Genomic DNA, 19,701 nt, shown 5'->3' on the forward strand with positions numbered 1-19,701 from the left:
ATCTTGAGATATTTTGTAGGTGGAATAGGGGGACTTGGTATCTTAATAAAATAATAGAGAGCTCTGAGTGATGGCCAGGAATCTGACTCGCACAGCTAAGTGGGTTAGCCATTCACTGAGCTGGAGAACTCAGTGGAGGAGCAGCCTTGTGGTAGAGGAAATGAGTTTTCTTTCTTGGCATATTGAATTTGGGGTGCCAGGGGCCACGAAGGAGGAGTTTCCAGTAGGGAGTTTACATGGCTCCAGGATTCAACAGGGAGATCAGGGCAGGGTCTTGAACACATAAGGCTATAGCTGAAGTTATTGAAACAGCTGAGATGACTTAGCCCAGGGCTGAAAATGGAACCCTGATGAAAGCCAACATTTAAGGGGACGACAGAAGAAGGAACATGTGTAAAAGACTCAGGAGGAGGAAGAATCAAAGAAATGAAAAACCAGAAGAGAGTAATACGGTAATTGAGGGAGGAGCACTTTTAGCAGGAAGGAATGCTTAATCAGAAGGATGAAAGATCTGTTAGATTTGCCCCCCCCAACCCCCCCGCAAAGGCTGTGTTGCAGTGAATCAAAGAGTACTGTTTGGTGAGGAAATGAAGATTTGACAATGAAAATTGTTGCAAGAAGCTAGCCTCTAAAGGGAAAGAAAAATAGGGGGATAGCTCCAGAGAGACATAGGATGAAGGGAGGTTTTGGCTTTTCTTTTTTCTTTCTTTCTTTTTTTTTTAACCCCCTTAGGGTACAAGAAACTAACCATGATTAAATGCTTGTGGGAAAGAATCAAATGGATTGAAGAGTTATGGAAAAGAAAAGATAGGAAAAAGAGGGGCTAATTGATCAAGCATGGCCCCAAGGAGCACAGAGGGAATGAGAAGCAAAGGAAAGAACCTTCCTTTCCCATGAGAAAGAGAGGAAAGGAAGGGTGCATTCCTTTGGGGGTGCTTGGGGATTCCAGTGTTAGTGATAGGAGCAGAAGACCACAGATGTTTCCTGTCCAGTTCTTGTTTTTAACTGTGGCTAGGGAAGCAAGATCATTTACTGAGAGTGACGAGGTAAGGGGATATTGAGAGGCAGGACTGTGCTGGATTTTACAAGGAAGAGTAGTTGTACCCAGAAATCCACCTGAAAGGTCCAGATATCCCTAGCATCCCGGTGGAACTCCTGCAGTCCCCTTAGCAAGCACGTGAGCATGGACTGTTGGGCTAGATGGAAATGTCTTACCTGGTTGGGTGTCCTCTTCCTCTCATTTCTTAGGCTTGCTTCCTGAAGCTACACAAGCTCAAGTTGAAAGAATGAGCTTTTTAAGAGAGGGTAGTTCTAGTGTCGGGCTTCCTGTAAGTGCTTCCAGGCGGAGGGACTGTGGTTGGCATTAGAAATCCCACCTTAGGCATGGGTTGTTCATATGAAGTTGTTAGCACCACATTTCCCTACCTCTCACAGTGGATAAATCTCTGGTTCTTTACCTCTTTGCTTTCCCTGCAGACTTGCAGTCCCAATTACAAAGTCTTGTATTAGTGGAAGTCAGCAGGATACTGACTTTACTATCCATCAGCATCCAGATTATGCCCAACTTTGGCTTTTGTTCCTAGGAACACATCAAGGGTCATCTGTGAGGATTTCCATCTTGGCTGTCTTAAATTTTCTCCTCCAGTTCTGAAGTCAGATTTAAGTGCTACTTTGGCACTTCCAATCCCATCTTGGTGTCTGTTGGTCAGAGAACCCAACTAACACAAGTAGGTGTATTCTTTATCAGATGGCCCAGCCCCCCTATTCTCCAGCTATAGTTTACTGGACCAAGAGGTGGGCACCTGCCCAAGAAAAACTAAACTATTAGCTGGCAGCATTCTACATCTGCCCTGGTGTAAAAAGAAGCTGTGCCATTAAGATTCTCCAAAGAAATCTGGAAATGGGAAATAGTCCTCTCCTATCCTGCAAGTGTTTAGTCCTGTGAGTAGGGAGGGAGATAAGAGAATTGACTATACTTGAAGCTCTTTGAAACGAATTACTTCTTTAATTTCTCCCTTAGGTGCCTGATTTTCCCTCCTAGGCACTGTTCACTCTAATATTTTTTTAATTGTAAGGAGGCACATGCTGTGTGAGCTACAAATTGAGCCTATGTGAATAAGTGTTGGTGTTTAAAATCAAATAAAATATGTAGCAAAGTGAATCTGACACATTTATTGGCTTGCATAATTGTTATTGTGCTGCATGGTAATTAAGGCTTAAATGATAAGCCATTTCCATAAATTACTATAATTACTATTACTTTTATTAACTCAGTATTTCTGGGGTCAGTTGGAGGAAGTGTGGTTGTGGTAAGGAGCAAGAAAGCAGATCTATGGTATGCAGTCTCCTCCCACGCCAGAGTTGGCATGGGGTTGGGGGCGGGGGGCATGCTACCAGTGTTCTATTGACCTCTCCCTTATTTCGGAGAAACTGAGCCTTAGGGAGGTAACAACCAGCAAGGCCACACAACTAACTAGCAGGAGGCCTGGGATTCATGTCCGAGCATATTGAACCCAAAGTCCCAAGCTCCTAACGCATCACATCAAAGCAGTTACATTTTTAGTACATACAAAAAGCAGTGTAAGTGTGAATGTCAAAGATGTTTGAAGAGAGAGTACTTGTACCTGAAACTAAATCACAGATCTGTGAATCTTTGTGGGTTTTTTTCCTAAAGATTGACCAGATTGATTTCTTGCCAAATGTGAAGGAATAGATTTTACATGTAGAGGAAAAGAATGGGGCATAATTTAGGAACCTAAGAGCACCTAAGGGCAGGTCTAGTAAATGGTCTGCAGTCCCAGGAGGAGAAAATAGATGGTGGGGTATGGCAGAAGGCTGTTGAAGGACTTTCAAGAGAATCTCGCCTTCCAAAAAATTGTGACCAGCAAATACCGTACCGTCTGTACCTTTGCTAAAGTGTACATACCTACTGCTGCCGGAGCCCCAGAGACGGGAAAGGGCAGAACAGGCCTCAGATCACCCCTGGGAATATGGAGCAGGCTACTGTAATGCCGAGTCCCCCCCGCTCTGGCATCTAGGTCATTTGTCCCAGATCACTAAATCACCGAAAATTATCGTAATTCCTTAAACTACTCGGTCTGGGAGACTTGGCTGCAGCTGATTGGCTGCATTTTGGCAGGGTGAGGGGCGGCTGCAGTGGGGAGGGGCAGAGCAAAATTAAAACTGGGGGGTAGCTGTCTCACTAATTCAGCAGTTTGGTCATCTGCTATGACAAATTAGCCTGCCTCCTTGAACTTGGAGGGAGCGAACCAGGAATTGGGTGCAATGATAAAGAACTTGGAGAGATAGGTAGAAGATTTTTAAACTAGGTCTCTTTTAACTCTGAGAATTTCATTTTGTTCTTCATGATCTAGGGGCTCCTCCCCCCCTCACCACCACCCGAGGCTCTAAGTGGAAAAAATAGGTACTGAGAAAGCTTCTTAAAAAAGGCAAATTTTATTTCTTTAGTTTTTTTATCTTTTGCTATACCAACTGCTTTGTGACCGCATTAGATGTTCAATAAATGTTTTGAGTAATTTGCTCTTAGTTTGATCTGCTTATTGTATGTTTAAGAGTTTGACTACTTGGCATAAATATCTGCACATCTGGAATATATCCTAGTATTTATCAACTGGCCATTCGCCCTGTTGTTCCCTTCCTTTCCTGTTCACCTTCGGAGTTGTGGTTTTTCTGAATGTGCTTCTCCGGTCAGCCACTGGGCAGTACATACAGTGGGCTGAGTCCCTAAACACCATTTTTACTCTCATGTAATGCACTCACCATACAACTGACATTACCTTCTTAGAAGTACTTTATATTTTACAAGTGATTACACTACAGTTTACCTTATTTGGTCCTGCCAGCAAAATAAACATGAAACTCTGACAGAGGCAGGCACTGTACCAGCTTCACGTTATACTTCATGTATGTTCTCAGTTTCTGTAAGAAGCATATAAACAGGTATTATTTCCACTTTGAAGAACTTAAGCTCTTAGTACTGACTTTACTAAAGCCAAGTCACCAGAGGCAAAATAGCTAGCAGTTAGGTGCTCAGACTCTAGATCCAGACTGCTTAGATTCTAATCCCAATCTGTTACCTACTAGTTCTGTCACTCCGGGCATTTCTTAACCACCTCTGTGCCTCAGTTTCCTCATCTATAAAATGGGAATGCTAACAATATCTACTTCATAGGGCTGTTGTGGGCCTTAAATGAATGTGTATATCTACTAGCTCATAGAACGGTGGCTGATAACATGGTCATTACTATGATAAGGCTATATTGCCTGTTATAGGAAATAATCAGATTCAAATCTAAGTCTTTAGACTGTAAAAACAGTAAAGTTGTTTTAATTGCACAAATCAGAAAGCTGACGCTCAAAAGAGGTCAAGGAACTTAAATGGCAAAATACTGTTTTCTTACTACTACAATCCATTAAATGAGTTTGTACTACATTATTGTATAAGTTGAGTTAAGGAGTAAGCAATACTAGGAAATTGTATCCAGCTATATAGAAAAGAAGAACAGTATACAATCAAGTGGGCTTTATCCCAAGTGTGCAAGGCTAGTCCAACATTCAGAAACCAGTCAGTGTAATTTAGCATATACATGCTGAAGCATTTGACAGAATTCAACATCCATTCATGACAAAAATGCTTAATAAACTAGTATATGGAAACTTCCTCAGTCTGATAAAGGACATTTATAAAGAACCTGCAGCTAATATCATATTTAATAGTGAAAGACTGAATACTTTCCCCTTAAGATCAAGAACCAGGCAAAGATGTTTACTGTTTTTGTGTATGTATGTATTAACCTTATCATTTGTTCCTTTATTTCTGAGTATAAACAATATATGTTCTTTGTGGATAATTCTGAAAATTAACAAAAAATGCCAAAGAATAAATTAAAAATCACTCAGAAATCCACAAACTAGAGATCTAGACACGTGTGTGTTATAAATGTAATCAGGGCTGTGCTATTTTATGAATTGTCTTTTTAACTCATCCACACATTATAAACATCTTCCCATAATTGAAATTTTTTCTTTTACTTTTAATGGCTAGTTTGCCTTTGTATGGGTTTCATGATTTAACCTGTTGTTTGAATCCAGGTTTTCCTGTGAACAAATTAATAAGACACTGCTACTGATGGGACTTTACCAGACTCGTCCTCCTTAACATTCTTGTCATTTTTGGTGCTGTTTAGCACCCTCTCCTTGAGTTCTAGGACACACCATCATGGTTTTCCTTTTTTTGGCTCTTTCATTGCTTTGTTTTGTTTTTTTAAAGATTTTATTTGACAGAGAGAGGTACAGCGAGAGGAGGAACACAAGCAGGGGGAGTGGGAGAGGGAGAAGCAGGCTTCCCGCCGAGCAGGGAGCCCGATTTGGGGGCTCGATTCCCTGGACCCTGGGATCATGACCTGAGCCAAAGGCAGACGCTTAACGACTGAGCCACCCAGACGCCCTCTTTCATTGTTTTTTTTACTGATTGTGCTTCTTGTCTTTGACCCCTTGTGGTAATAATCATAGAGCTGTGCTGTCCAGTATGGTAGCTGCCAGCCCTGTATGAATACTGAAGTTTAATTGAAATGATGTAAAATCTAAAAGTCAGTGTCCCAGGTGCTCTAAGTGCTCAGTGGCCTCATGTGGGTAGTGGCTACAGTATTTGACATCACAGGTATACAACATTTTCTGTCTTCACTGAAAGTTCTGTTGGGTATTTCTATTGCTGTCGGAGGGCATGCAGTTGTAAGGAAAAGAGACTCACTGCAAGGAACTCAAAAGTGAGGGGTTTGTGCTGGAAACGATAGGAACCTGACCAGGAGCTGAGTTGGCAGGAGGCACAGACAGCCCGCACTGCTGGAAAGTGCTGGGGCAGCTATTCCCTTCCCTTCCTCTGGGGCCCAGAAGCTCTTCTCTGGGCTCACTTCCCATCTGCTCCATCCTTCTCTCTGGAGCTTCTTCCTCTGCCCTGCCATAACTTCTGCATGGATGGGGTTCTGATTTACCATGACAGGACGTAGTCGGAACTTGGTAGGACTTTGTAACTCTAATCATCTGACTGTGCTCTCTACCTCTCTTAGTTCACATTCTCCAGATATCTGGCTCCAGCCACATAGATTGGTTCCTTCTCTACCCCAGGTTGTCTTCCCTCTCCTTTTCTCAGCCTTATTGAAGCATAGTTGACAAAACTGCTTATATTTAAGGTGTATAATGTGATATCTTGATATATGTATACAATGAAATAATTACCACAGTCAAGCAAATTAATGTATCCATTACCTCACTTTTTTTTTTGGTGAGAACAATTAAAATCTACTTACTCTCTTAGCAAATTTCAAGTATATAATACCTATAGTCACCGTGCTGTACATTAGATTTCTAGAACGTACTCTTCCTGTAGCTGGTATTCTAACTGTACCCTTTGACCAACATTTTCCCATTCTCTCCCACTCCAGTCCCTCGGAAGTTCTGCTCTTTTAGATTCCACCTATATGAGATCATGCAGTGTTTGTCTTTCTGTGTCTGGCTTATTTCACTTAGTATAATGTCCTCCAGGTTCATCCATGTTGTTGTAAATGACAGGATTTCCTTCTTTATTAAGACTGAACAATATTCCTGTGTGTGTGTACACCATATTTTCCTTACCTATTCATCAATAGATGGATACTTGGGTTTTTTCTCTATCTTGGCTATTAAGAGTAATGCTACAGTGAACACGGGAGTGAAGATAACTCTTCAAGACAATGCTTTGATCTCCTTCGGGTATATTTCCAAAAGTGGGATTGTTGGGTCATATATGGTAGTTCTATTTTTTTTTTTTTAAGATTTTATTTATTTATTTGAGAGAGAGAGAGAGAAAAACAGCATGAGAGGGGATAGGGTCAGAGGGAGAAGCAGGCTTCCCGCTGAGCCGGGAGCCCGATGTGAGACTCGATCCCGGGACTCCGGGACCACGACCTGAGCCGAAGGCAGTCGCTTAACCAACTGAGCCACCCAGGCACCCCGGTAGTTCTATTTTTAATTTTTTAAGTAACCTACCTCTGTAGTGGGTGTACCAGTTTACATTCCTACCAACAGTGTACAAGGGTTCCCTCTTATCCAGATCCTGGCCAACACTTACCTTTTGTCTTTTTGATAAAAGCCATTCTAACAGGTGCGAGGTGATATCTCGTTCAGGTTTTGATTTCCATTTCGCTGATGATTAGTGATACTGAGCACAACAGTACCATGTACCTGTTGGCTGTTTGTACGTTTTCTTTCTTTTTTTTTTTTTTAAGATTTTTTATTTATTTATTTATTTATTTGAGAGAGAGAGCATGAGAGGGGGGAGGGTCAGAGAGAGAGGCAGACTCCCCGCTGAGCAGGGAGCCCGATGTGGGACTCGATCCCAGGACTCCAGGATCATGACCTGAGCCGAAGGCAGTTGCTTAACCAACTGAGCCACCCAGGCGCCCGGTACGTTTTCTTTTGAGAAATGTCTTTTTTTTTTTTTTAAATGTCTTTTCAGGTCCTTTGCCCATTTTTAAATCAGGTTGTTTTCTTGCTCGAGTTGTTTTAGTTCCTTTTATTTTTTGGATATTAATCCCTTATCTGATAGATGGTTTGCAAATAGTTTCTCCCAGTTTGTAGGTTGCCTCTTCACTCTGTTGTTCTCTTTACCGTGCAGCTTTTTAGTTTGGTGCAATGACATGTGTTGGTCTTTGGTTTTTTGCCTGTGCTTTTGGGGTCATTTCCAAAAAATCATTGCCCAGACCAGTATCAAGAAGCTTTTCCCCTATGTTTTCTTATAGTGTTACAGTTTGTCAGTTCTCACATTGAAGTCTTTAATCCATTTTGAGCTGATTTTTGTATATGGTATGAAGTAATGGTCCAATTTAATTTTTTTGCCAGCACCATTTATCTAAAAGACCATCCTCGAGGTGCTGGGTGGCTCGGTTAAGTGTCCAACTCTTGATTTTTGGCTTGGGTCATGAGATCGAGCCCTGTATCATGTTCCGCACTGGGTGTGGGGCCTGCTTGAGATTCTCTCTCTAGGGGCGTGTGGGTGGCTCAGTCAAGTGGCTAACTCTTGGTTTTGGCTCAGGTCATGTTCTCAGGGTCATGGGATTAGCCCTGCATCAGGCTCTGCGCTCAGGAGGGAATCTGCTTATCCCTCTCCCTCCCCCTGCTCCTCTCCCCACTCTCTCTCTCAAATAAATATTGAAAAAAAAAATTCTCTTTCCCTCTGCCTCCACCCCCACTCATGCTCTCTCAATAAAATACCATACTTTCCACCTTGTTTATTCTTGGCAAGTTTGTCAAAGATCAGTTGACTGTTAATGTGTGGATTTATTTCTGGGCTGTCTGTTATGATCCCCCTTGGTTTATGTGGGGTTTTTTTGTTTTTTTTTTTAAGATTTTTATTTATTTAAGAGAGAGAGTATGAGAGGGGGGAGGGTCAGAGGGAGAAGCAGACTCCCCGCTGAGCAGGGAGCCTGATGTGGGACTTGATCCCGGGACTCCAGGATCATGACCTGAACTGAAGACAGTCGCTTAACCAGCTGAGCCACCCAGGTGCCCGGTTTATGTCTTTTTATACCAGTACTATACTGTTTTCATTACTATAACTTTATAGTATATTTTGAAATCACACAGTGTGATGCCTTCATCTTTTTTCTTCTTGAGACTGTTCTTGCTTTGGCTATAGTTAGGTCTTTTGTGGAATTTCAGAATTTTTTCTGTTTATGAAAAATGCCATTGGAATTTTGATAGGGATTGCACTGAATTTGTAGATTGCTTTAGGCAGTATGGACATTTTAACAATATTCTTCCAATCCATGAACTCAGGATATCTTGCCATTTATTTGTGTCTTCTTCCATTAGTGTTTTACAGTTTTCAATATACAGCTCTTTCACCTCCTTGGTTAAATTTATTCCTAGGTATTTTATTGTTTTTGATAAAGATGTCTACTCTAGGAGACAAACTGAGGGTTGCTGGAGGAGAGGTGGGGGGGAATGGAGTAACTGGGTCATGGGCATTAAGGAGGGCACATGATGTAATGAGCAGTGGGTGTTATACGCAACTGATGCATCACTGAACTCTGCCTCTGAAACTAACACACTATATGTTAATTGAATTTAAAAAGAAAAAAAAGATGTCCACTCTCACCAGCTGTATTTAGTATGATACTGGAAGTCCTAGTAAGTACCGTAGGACAAAAAATAAACAAATAAATAAATAAGAAGTGTTCTGACTAGAAAGAAACTCTTTGTAGATAACATGATTGTGTATGTAGTAGAAATTCCCACTAAATTTACAAGAAAGCTCCTAGAACTAATGAGTTCAGGAGGATACAAGGTCACCTTCTTAAAAATCACTTTTATTTCTATATATTAACAATGAACATTTGGAAACCCAAAAATGTTTAAACTACCATTCATAATAGGCTCCAAAAGAAAGAAAAAAGAACTACATATACCTCTAACGATGACAATTACAAAACGCCAATGAAAGAAATCAAAGATGACCAAAATTAATGGAGAAACATACTGTGTTCATGGATTAGAAGATTCAACACTGTTTAGATGTCAGTGCTCCTCAAGTCTGTCTATAGATTTAATGCAATTTCAAACAAAATCTAAGTACATTTTTTTGTAGCTACAGCGGATTCTAAAATTTATATGGAAAGGTAAAACTAGAATAATTGAAACAAAACAACTGAAAAAGAAACAAAGGATTCATAATACCTGATTTTAAGACCTAATACAGCTGAAATATTTACGACAGCATAGTATTTGTGAAAAAAATAGGTATGTATTGCTGTGGAACAGAATAGAGAGTCTAGAAATAGGTATACAAATAGTGATTTTTTTTTTTAAAGATACAAAGACAATTCAATGGAAGGGGATAATCTTTTTAATAAATGGTGCTTTAGCACCTAAACATCTCCATAAAAGAAACTCCTATAAAAAAATAACTCAGAATTGTAGACCTAAGTGTAAAAGGTAAAACTGTAAAACTTGTAGGAGTAAATGCAGAAACTCTTTCTGACCTGAGCTCTTAGTACATCCAAAGCACTATCCATAGACGAAAAAATTGATAATTGGCTTTCACAAATTAAAAACTTTTGTTCCATAAAAGATACTGTTAGAATCCAAAGAAGAGGGCACCTGGGTGGCTCAGTTGGTTAAGCGACTGCCTTCGGCTCAGGTCATGATCCTGGAGTCCCTGGATCGAGTCCCGCATCGGCTCCCTGCTCAGCAAGGAGCCTGCTTCTCCCTCTGACCCTCTCCCCTCTCATGTGCTCTCTCTCTCTCTCATTCTCTCTCTCTCAAATAAATAAATAAAATCTTTAAAAAAAAAAAAAAGAATCCAAAGAAGATATACAAATGGCAAGTAAGCACATGAAGAGGTGCTCGACATCACTGATATTAGAGAAATGCAAATTAAAACAATGAGGGCCGCCTGGGTGGCTCAGTCGTTAAGCGTCTGCCTTCGGCTCAGGTCATGATCCCAGGGTCCTGGGATCGAGCCCCGCATCGGGCTCCCTGCTCCGCGGGAAGCCTGCTTCTCCCTCTCCCACTCCCCCTGCTTGTGTTCCCTCTCTCACTGTGTCTCTGTCAAATAAATAAATAAAATCTTTAACAAAAATAAAAAACAAAAAACCACAGTGAGATCCCATTATACATTTTTTAGAATGGCTAAATTTAAGGACTTCTTATATCCTAGGTGAGAATATGGAACAGCTGAACTCTTACATGTTGCTGGTGGGGTTGCAGAATGATATAGCCACTTTAAACAACGTGGTAGGTTTTTTTTAAAAAGTTAAACAGATACCTTCCATATAAGCCACTATTTTTCCTAGACACAAAAACCTGTGTACAAATGTTTGTGGTAGCATTGTTCAGAATCACCAAAGTCTTGAAAGAACCCAAATACTCTTCAGTGGGTAAAAGGAGAAACTAATTGTGGTATATCCACTCAGTGGAATGCTATTCAGTAAATAAAGGAACAAAGTTATACATGCAACAGAATGGATAAATCTCAAAAGCAGTATGCTAAATAAAAGAAGCCAGTCTCATGGTTACATGCTGTATGATTCCAAGTACAAGACGTTTTGGAAAAGGCAAATTATAGGAACAGAGAACAGATCAGTGGTTGGCAAGAGTTAGGGGAAAGTGGAGGGTTTGACCAAAAAAAGGGTGTTGGAATTGTTATGTATCCTGTTTGTGGAGATAGTTACTAGATGCTATGTGCATATGTTAAAACTCAGAACTATAAGGCTAGAAGAAAGAATTCCACTGTATGTCAATTTTAAAAAATAAAAATGCTTCTTACTGTAATATACATATGTCAAAGTTCATTTAATGACACTTAACATTTGTGCATTTCACAGTCCCTAAATTTTGCATCACCTAAAAATCAAAATTGAAAACAGAAAAGTGTCTGAAAGGTGGGAAAGAAACACTTAGGTGTTCTAATTAGAAAAATTGTACCCCAAAGCATAAAAATATAATTGAATTTATTATGGCAAGGATCCATTTATTTTCCTTTTTAGCACATGACCATGTTGTCTGTTTTCTTGACAGTATACTGTGATTCACTGATTGTTACTTAATGATGGCTAGTTTCTGGCCACAAGCTAGATAAGAGCTCTTTTGTAATCTGTTTTTCTACCACATCAATTCAGATTCATCGTATCTTCCTTTGCCTTTTGCTCACAATTCTTTCTCTCATCTGCTGACAAGGGGAAAGAATCAAGTTAGGAAAAAATCTGTTTTGAGTGTTCTCTATGAATTTGTTACATTTAAGATTTAATTATAAATTATTTTTTGACTAGCAAAACCAAGTCACACTGTATTGGTTCTGTCGGCTTTGGACTTTATAAAATAACAAACTTAACAGGGGCTTTATCTTAAACATTGGAGACCATTTGTGATTCTTTGATTTGAATGGATATATTGTAGAGGTTTGCTGTGGGTGACAGTAGATGATGTCATACTAAATTTAAATTGATCTCTCAGTGTTTATCTTTAGTGCATGTGCAATTTCTTCAGCCCCACAGAACCTTTCAGAAGCATTTCCGTCAATACAGCTACCTGACAGTCATTTGTATTTTAAACTGTGCATTTGACACCTGCTGGTCTCTGTTGCATTGGAGTTAGTGGGGAACCAAAATGGGTGTACAATGAAGTTATTGGTTGGTACATCTCGGTGGGAGTTATTGAAGGGAAGAAGCAGCACTTGCAGGACCTCAGGAAAGGATAAAAAGAAACTAGCAGTTTTAACACAAGCTAGCTATTCTTTGCTACCAAAAATGATGATTTAAAAAGTGAGGCAATTCTACTGAATTAAAGTGTTTATGGACCTTGCATTTTAATTCTTGTAAGACATACGAAGAAAGGTTTAAAATATATAATGAATTTTCAAAATGCCAAGATTTCAGTAGAAGACTGACAATTCGTATGAGCAGAAATATAAATTAAAATGGTGGAAAAATGCTTAATTTCTGAAGAAATGGAAATTAAAATGCAGGTGTCTTTTATTAAAGTAGTAAAACAATTTTTTTTATTTATTTTTATTTTATTCTTATGTTAATCCCCATACATTATATCATTAGTTTTAGATGAAGTGTTCCATGATTCATTGTTTGTGCACAACACCCAGTGCTCCATGCAGAATGTGCCCTCCTCAATACCCACCACCAGGCTAAACCATCCTCCCACCCCCCTCCCCAGTAGTAAAACAATTTTTAATAAACATGTTGGCAAGCTTTCAAAGAACAGGTAGACAAATAGCAAAAATTGACTGTTTTGTCAGTATAACTTGCCCACACTTAAAGTTCTTATTTACTCAACAGATCTCCTCAGCTTATGATGGTTTGACTTACAATTTTTTGCTTTATGGTGGTACAAAAGCAATACACATTTAGTAGGAACTATACTTTGAATTTTGATCTTTTCCCAGGCTAGTGATGTGTACTAAGATACTCCCTTGTGATGCTGGCTATCAGCAGTGAGCCACAGCTCCCAGTAAACCTCGTGATCACAGGCATCAACAACTGACACACTTACTGTACCCAGGCAACCATTGTTTCTCACTTGCAGTACAGAATTTGTCACATATCAAGTACTTTGTTATAAAACAGGCTCTGTGTTAGATGATTTTGCTCAAGTAGGGTGTTTTAAGTGTTCTGAACACATTTAAGGTAGGCTGGGTGTATTAAATGTATTCTTCACTTAGGGTTTTTCAGTGTAGGGTAGGTTTATTGGGCTGTATCCCCCTTGTAAGTTGCGGAAATCTATATCCCTACTTTATTGGATACAACTCAAGGAGATAAAAAAAAGGCTGATACGTGAATCTGCTTAGCCTTGTAATAGTCTGTTTTGCTACGGTGCATGTCTCCGTAGTGCAAATTTGCTCATAGAGTGAATGGTAATTAGGGAAATGATGTTAATATAAGTGAGTTGTGTTGGTTCATAGTCTTTCCCTTAGAATGTTTTGAAGCCATCAAAGAGAAGTTTTTTCACCATTAAAGAGAATGCTTTCGGGGCACCTAGATGGCTGAGTAGGTTAAGCGACCAGCTCTTAATTTCGGCTGGGGTCATGATCTCGGGGTTCTGAGATCAAGCCACACGTCTGGGCTCTGCGCTGATTCTCTCCCTCTGCCCCACCCTCTACTCACATGCACATGCGCTCTCTAAAATGTTTTTTAAAAGAGAATGCTTTAGTGGTGTATGAAGACCTCCCCCAACCCAAAAAGTGGGGGCGGGTCAGTTTCATGGCCTTGAGAAGTGCTTTGCTTTTCACAGTATTAAGTGCAGCTTAATCCAGTGAGCTGCCCATGTGGCTGAAGTTGTGAGATTTTACCTTACGCTTACAGGGGAAAAAAACCCAAAACATGAAAAAGCTACACCCTGGTTTAAATTATTTTGATAAAATTGGTTCTACTGGCGGTGAATGCCCTCAAGGACCTCAGTTTGTATCTCAAAAAAGGACTTACAGGCTCTAGGTTAAGGCTACAGAGGATCACCTGGCCGACACAGTGCAAGAGGCTGAACAACACTATTTTTTGTTCAGGCTCTTCTTAGTACTCTGGTTACAAAGCTACATAGTTTTAAGTGGTTAGCCCCTAATGCTATTTTTCCCTTGAATCCTGTTAATTTTAGTGTGATTTTGCAGAACATGAGTTTTTTTTTTTAGTTACATGTATTAAGGAAAATATATAAATGCCCAACAATAAGGGATGGTTTAAGTTTTAAGACAACAGGGGCGCCTGGGTGGCTCAGTTGGTTAAGCGACTGCCTTCGGCTCAGGTCATGATCCTGGAGTCCCGGGATCGAGTCCCGCATCGGGCTCCCTGCTCGGCGGGGAGTTCTGCTTCTCCCTCTGACCCTCCCCCCTCTCATGTGCTCTCTGTCTCTCTCATTCTGTCTGTCTCAAATAAATAAAATCTTTGGGGAAAAAAAAAGTTTTAAGACAACATCTTGATAGACTCTAATGCATCTGTTAAAGTGAGCATAGAAACATTTCTATAAAACAAGTGCAAGAATTAGAACACAAAACTGAGCATCTACATTTCATGATTATAACTGTATAAAAATTTCGGCATATACCTGGCCGATGATAGTTATGGTTAAGATTGTAGGTAAAATTTAAAAAAAAAAATTTTTTTTAATGTGTGAAGTTGGTAAAATAGAGGTAAGTTCATTTTAACAGTTTAAGCTAAATTTTTATCTTACTTTGTTTTAGAATTCCTGGAAAACTCAAGCAGTTCGTATTTGACTTACATTCTGGAAAATTGCACAGAGAATTCCATCATGGTCCTGACCCAACCGATATAGCCCCAGGACAGGTAGGATTCTTGTTTTTCAGTGGGAACTCTTTCTTTTTCAGTTAGCCTTGAAGAGGATCTAAAGCTCTTGTATAGGCTTGAGTTTCTGCTCGTAAAGATCTTTATAATGAAATTCTGAATAGACTCTAAATAATAAATTATGTTCCTTTTAAAATTAATTTTTAAAGCTAAAGAACTTCAGAAAAGTTGCAAGAATGATACAGTATAGTTTCTTGATCACATAAACTGAAGTAGTGTATGTCCTGTGGAATATGGGTAAAAGATTAAATACTATTGGCTTCAAATACAGAAGGAGGAGGTAAGAATTAGAAGTAGGTAGATCAGTGAAGAAGTCATTGGGTTCCATTAACTGGTCAAGTCTTCCTCTGTGGCCAGGAGATTGACCACACTACAAAGAAAATAATCATTTGGTATTCTTGCAGCCTTCACCAATACAGTATTTATAATGTTCAAAACTTAAGGTTTAATGCAGCTTTTCATTTGAGATTTAGAATGCTTCACAACTATTTATGAAAATTTTGTATTTGCTTTTTATATAACTTTTAGCCTGAGAATTTGACTTTTCTACCTTGTAACTTCTACTACAAATATATTTCTATGTTCCTGCTTTGTTAAACACCTCTAAAAATTGCATGTTGATGCATTATTGATTTATATCCTGTCTGTTACCATTATACTGAGAGGGAAGATGATACATAACAAAACTCTTATTTCATATGCCCAGAACTTAACTGTTTTGCCCAAGGAACCTCCACATAGAAAAATAAAATCTAGTTCAATTTTTCTTGAAGATTAAGTTCAGTGTCAGGAGTTCCCTTTAGGAATCCAATGACATGCTTTTTCCTTGAAGTGGGAGGTCAGATTTTTCTTTGATAATTAAGCAACTAGAGAAGCAAACGGTTTGTTGGCAATAACCCAAAGGCGATTATTTCCCTCAGGAAAGTAGGCCTGCTTAATATTTTATCAGATTAGGAAAAAATGTTAGTTACCATTATTGTATTATCCTGATTTATTTCAGCTTCTCCATTAGACAGTGAACTTCTTATATTTTATAGTAATATAATTATGGCCTAAACCAAACCTATATCTAAGTAAAACTACAAATAAAAAATGTATTAGGGAAAGGGAACATGACAAAATAAAATGGGAAATTTGCAGACGTTGCTTTCCCATTAAAAATGGGAACGAGCCAGTATCCAGGGTATGTAACACAGGCACTATGTGCCTATGTTAACTACAGGGGATATTAAAAAACAATGAGAGCATGGTTGTTCTTGAGGAGCTCATCGTGTGGAGATAAAGGAAAGACTACACACCGCCTTTTCTTTGAAATTCTTGGAAGTCATTCTTATAGTTCTCTGTATTTTTGTCCATTGTTGGTGCACAAGTGAAATACTGCAGAAATGAGTTTCTTACAGTATGGAAGTGTTTATTTTCCTAGGTCAACTAAATTCTGGTATCCAGGTTATTGCTAAATGAAAGCTCTATCTACAGAGTAGGTGCCTTTAATCCTCTTTGTAGTCATTTTTAAGAAGGAAGGAAGGATTTGGGCCAACTTAGTCATGGTTGTGCTGCCTGTACAAAATAACCTAGAAAGCACTTAGGTGTCAGGTATTTTGTTTCCTTCCATTACACCTCAGGAACTGTCGACAGGTCCAAAGGTGAGGGCTCTATGGCAGCCTTGCCCTAGAGAGTATTATTAGTAAGGGCATTTGAATGGGGAAAGCAAGATTTCAAACTTAACTCTGGCCTTTGGCACACAGTAGCTATCTTTATTAAGCAAATAATTACACAACAACTACCATTCATCTGGTACTTTTAATAAAACAGTATAGCTCCATAAAATATATTGATATGTTTTATTCTTTCTCTTGCAGCAAGTCCAAGATGTAGCAAGCAGTCCACCTGAGAGCTCCTTCCAGAAATTAGCACCCAGCGAATATAGGTATACTTTATTGAGGGATCGAGATGAGCTTTAAAAACTTGAAAAACAATTTGCAAGCCTTTCAAACAGCAGCATCAACTTACATGGTGGAAATAGTAAACCTATATTTTCATAATTCTATGTGTATTTTTATTTTGAATAAACTGAAAGAAGTTTTGGGTTTTTAATTTTTTTTTCTCCCCCTGACTCAAAATGCATTGTCCTTTAATATAGCCTCTTTTTAAAAATCTGTTAGGGATAAAAAAATAAAAATCAGAGGCCTATCTTTGCTTTAAATCTGTCCTGTAAAATTTTTATAAATCAAGTGAAAGGTGACTGACAGTACCAGAAACATACCATTAACTTGCACTGCTAGGTTAGGGAGGACTTAGGGATGTCTCCTGTGTAGTATGTGCTTTTCTTTATATACGATCAATTCTGTTGGTATTTTCATTGTCACATTTCTCAAAGCTAAGAGGGTATATATTCTGGATACTTGGGAGGGGAATAAATTAAAATTTTCACACTGTGTACCGTGTTTTACTGATTGGTCGGATATTGCTTATGAAAATTCCATAATGGTATTTTTTGGATTCTTAATATGTAACTTAAACATACTATGAAGAGGAGGAGAGCCATAAGCCAGAACATTTGGCAGAAATTGTCCTTATGAATTAAGAAAAAGAAAATGAAAAGTGTTATTAAATTTCTTTGTGTTTGTCTAACGAAATGGCATATGGATGGCATTTAAAACTTTGAATTATACCTAAATCTGAGATACTAGTAGAGTAGGTTACCAGTATTGAACCAGATGACTTTTAAGTCTCCTCCTGTCATGACACGTGAATTTCAAAGACAAAAACCAGCAGAGAAATTGTATTTCAATAATTCTGATCTTCTATCTTGTAGAGTCTTGTTATAGTAGTATAGATCAAAAACAAAGACAAGGCACATAATGTTTTCAATTTTTTTCCATTGTGAAATTGTTAGAGGACCCTACCACCCCCTCTAGATTCCCTAGGCCTGCAGTGTATATAGTCAAATGGGTCCCTGTGCCAGGCCTCAATAGTGCCAGGGAACAAAACCAGAGGGAGAGGACCCTCAGTGTCATATCAGGAAGCCCAATGCCAGAGGACAGACAGGTTCAAAATTGGCTTTCCTCTGGGCCTGGGTTGGTGCTATAGGCCAAGAGTCATTTTATACTTGGAGTCTAAGTCAATCCCAGTTTGGGGAAAGATTATTTTTAAGCTTAAAAGGCTGACATGTGCCATTATATGTAGTGTGTAATATATGTAACATCTTCCAACTCTTTTAAAATAAAGTGAATATTTATAATGCATATTTAATGATTGTTATTTTTAAAAAATCAGCCTAGAACTCTTAGTTATGCATGACTTAAACATCATTTCATTCAGAATAATAAATGTTGTTAATAAGGTGATAAGGGGCATGTTTAGTATATCTTACCAGATTGTTAATTAGAAAGGCAGGACAGAAATTCCTCAAGGTTGGGTCTTAGTTCTGTTCAATTCAGTGCTTTTAATCAGTAACTCTGAAATCTTAGTTGCAGTCTTCAGGTCAGAGGATGGACCAGATCTGAGGCAGTTAGAATGAAAATTCATGAACATTCAACAGGGCAGCGCACAACACCAAGAGCAGCATATGCAATTAACTGGAATAAATTTATAATCCTGTAATTGGCTTTAAAAATATTATAAACAAAAGATAACACTCAAATATTGGATTGCAGAGAGCTGACTTGAGAGTGGTTATGAAAAAGGCCTCAAGGAACAATGTGATCGAAGGTAACGGAGTGGCTGTTAAAATAGATTTGACGCTGCATGATTTAGCTTTTATGCATATTGGGACTTAAATGTTTATTGAATGAGTGAGATGCAAAGTGATGTCAGGTAATTTTTGTACCCCTCAAGAGCTCGAGCACTCATCAGGACTGGGTGCCCAATTTTATAAAAGGAAAAGAAAAAAAAAAACCTCAAGTGCAAAACACCAAAATACATTAGAGAAATTAAGTTTTTGCCATAGGGCTAGTGCATGGCTGGGGTGGCGGGGGGGAGGGTGAGGAGGAGGCGTGTGGCTAAGAAAATGAGAAAGGAAGTTAGAGAAAGAATGGGAGCTGATTGTACAAGGCCTTGAATGCCAAGCTTAAGAGGTTTGTACTGTATCTTATAGGCAGTAGAGATCCACTCAGATTTTCAAACCAGGATGTTCATATTTAAGTATGAGAAAGGATATTGTGGCAGCGGGTCTAGATATGATAAAATGGGTCCTGCACAGGAGAGAATGGCCAGAACTAAGACATGGAGAGGAACAGATACAACAGATGACAAAAGATGTAGATTCCATTGGGATTTGTCACAGTTGGACTACAGAGAGAACATCCAGGTATCTAGAACTCACAATTTACACTTCTTCCCCTCTGAACCATGCATCAGAGAATGTCATAGGTGGAAGTCTTCTCATTTATCCAGTCTACTTTGGGCCTCAGCTGTGAAGAGAGGGGATGCAAGACTGAAGAACAGCTGAGTTGCAAAACCCAAACTAGAAGCAGTCCCTTCTGCCTGTCAACCTGCTACCTTTTCGCGTTTTTAAAAAATTGGTCTAGTAGTAACGGGGACTATAAACGGATGAAAACTTTCTCTAGATGAAATTCTAAATATGTTTTTTAAATAGTTAAATGAACCTGGAGAGGAAGCTAGAGAATAGGCATCTAAAGCATCTCATTGAGCTCCATGATGAAGTTGTCAAAGATCACATACAAAGGAAAAATTGGCATGATAAAGGCCAAAAAGGAGAGTGAAATATATGTAAGTGTTGAAATATTAAAGCTCAATGAGCTTAACTTTGCAGAAAGTGCTAAATTTGCCAAGAAGGCATTAAAAAAATAGGAAAACCTGAGGGCAAAAAGAATAGATGAAG

General features: G+C 38.9%; 1 protein-coding gene and 1 long non-coding RNA gene across 2 annotated transcripts in view; one reads left to right on the forward strand and one right to left on the reverse strand.

Annotated features, from left to right (window-relative positions):
* The window catches only part of ERP44 (endoplasmic reticulum protein 44), a 93,600-nt gene extending 76,312 nt beyond the window's left edge, over positions 1-17,288 (forward strand). Inside the window, exons 11-12 of the mRNA XM_035016210.1 lie at positions 14,738-14,840; positions 16,718-17,288. Coding sequence (XP_034872101.1) covers positions 14,738-14,840; positions 16,718-16,819 — 205 coding nt within the window. The 3' untranslated portion in view covers positions 16,820-17,288. The remainder of the gene's footprint in view (positions 1-14,737; positions 14,841-16,717) is intronic.
* LOC118017889 lies at positions 807-19,270 on the reverse strand. The gene is made up of 3 exons (XR_004681262.1): positions 19,183-19,270; positions 18,232-18,360; positions 807-3,939 (listed from the first exon to the last, which is right to left on the reverse strand). It is a non-coding gene; the product is annotated as an uncharacterized LOC118017889 (long non-coding RNA).
* Between the last annotated feature and the right edge of the window lie 431 nt (positions 19,271-19,701).

The sequence above is a fragment of the Mirounga leonina genome, unplaced genomic scaffold (genome assembly GCF_011800145.1).
Source record: "Mirounga leonina isolate KUSES-001 unplaced genomic scaffold, KU_Mleo_1.0 Mir_170, whole genome shotgun sequence".
NCBI classification, from domain to species: Eukaryota; Metazoa; Chordata; class Mammalia; order Carnivora; family Phocidae; genus Mirounga; species Mirounga leonina.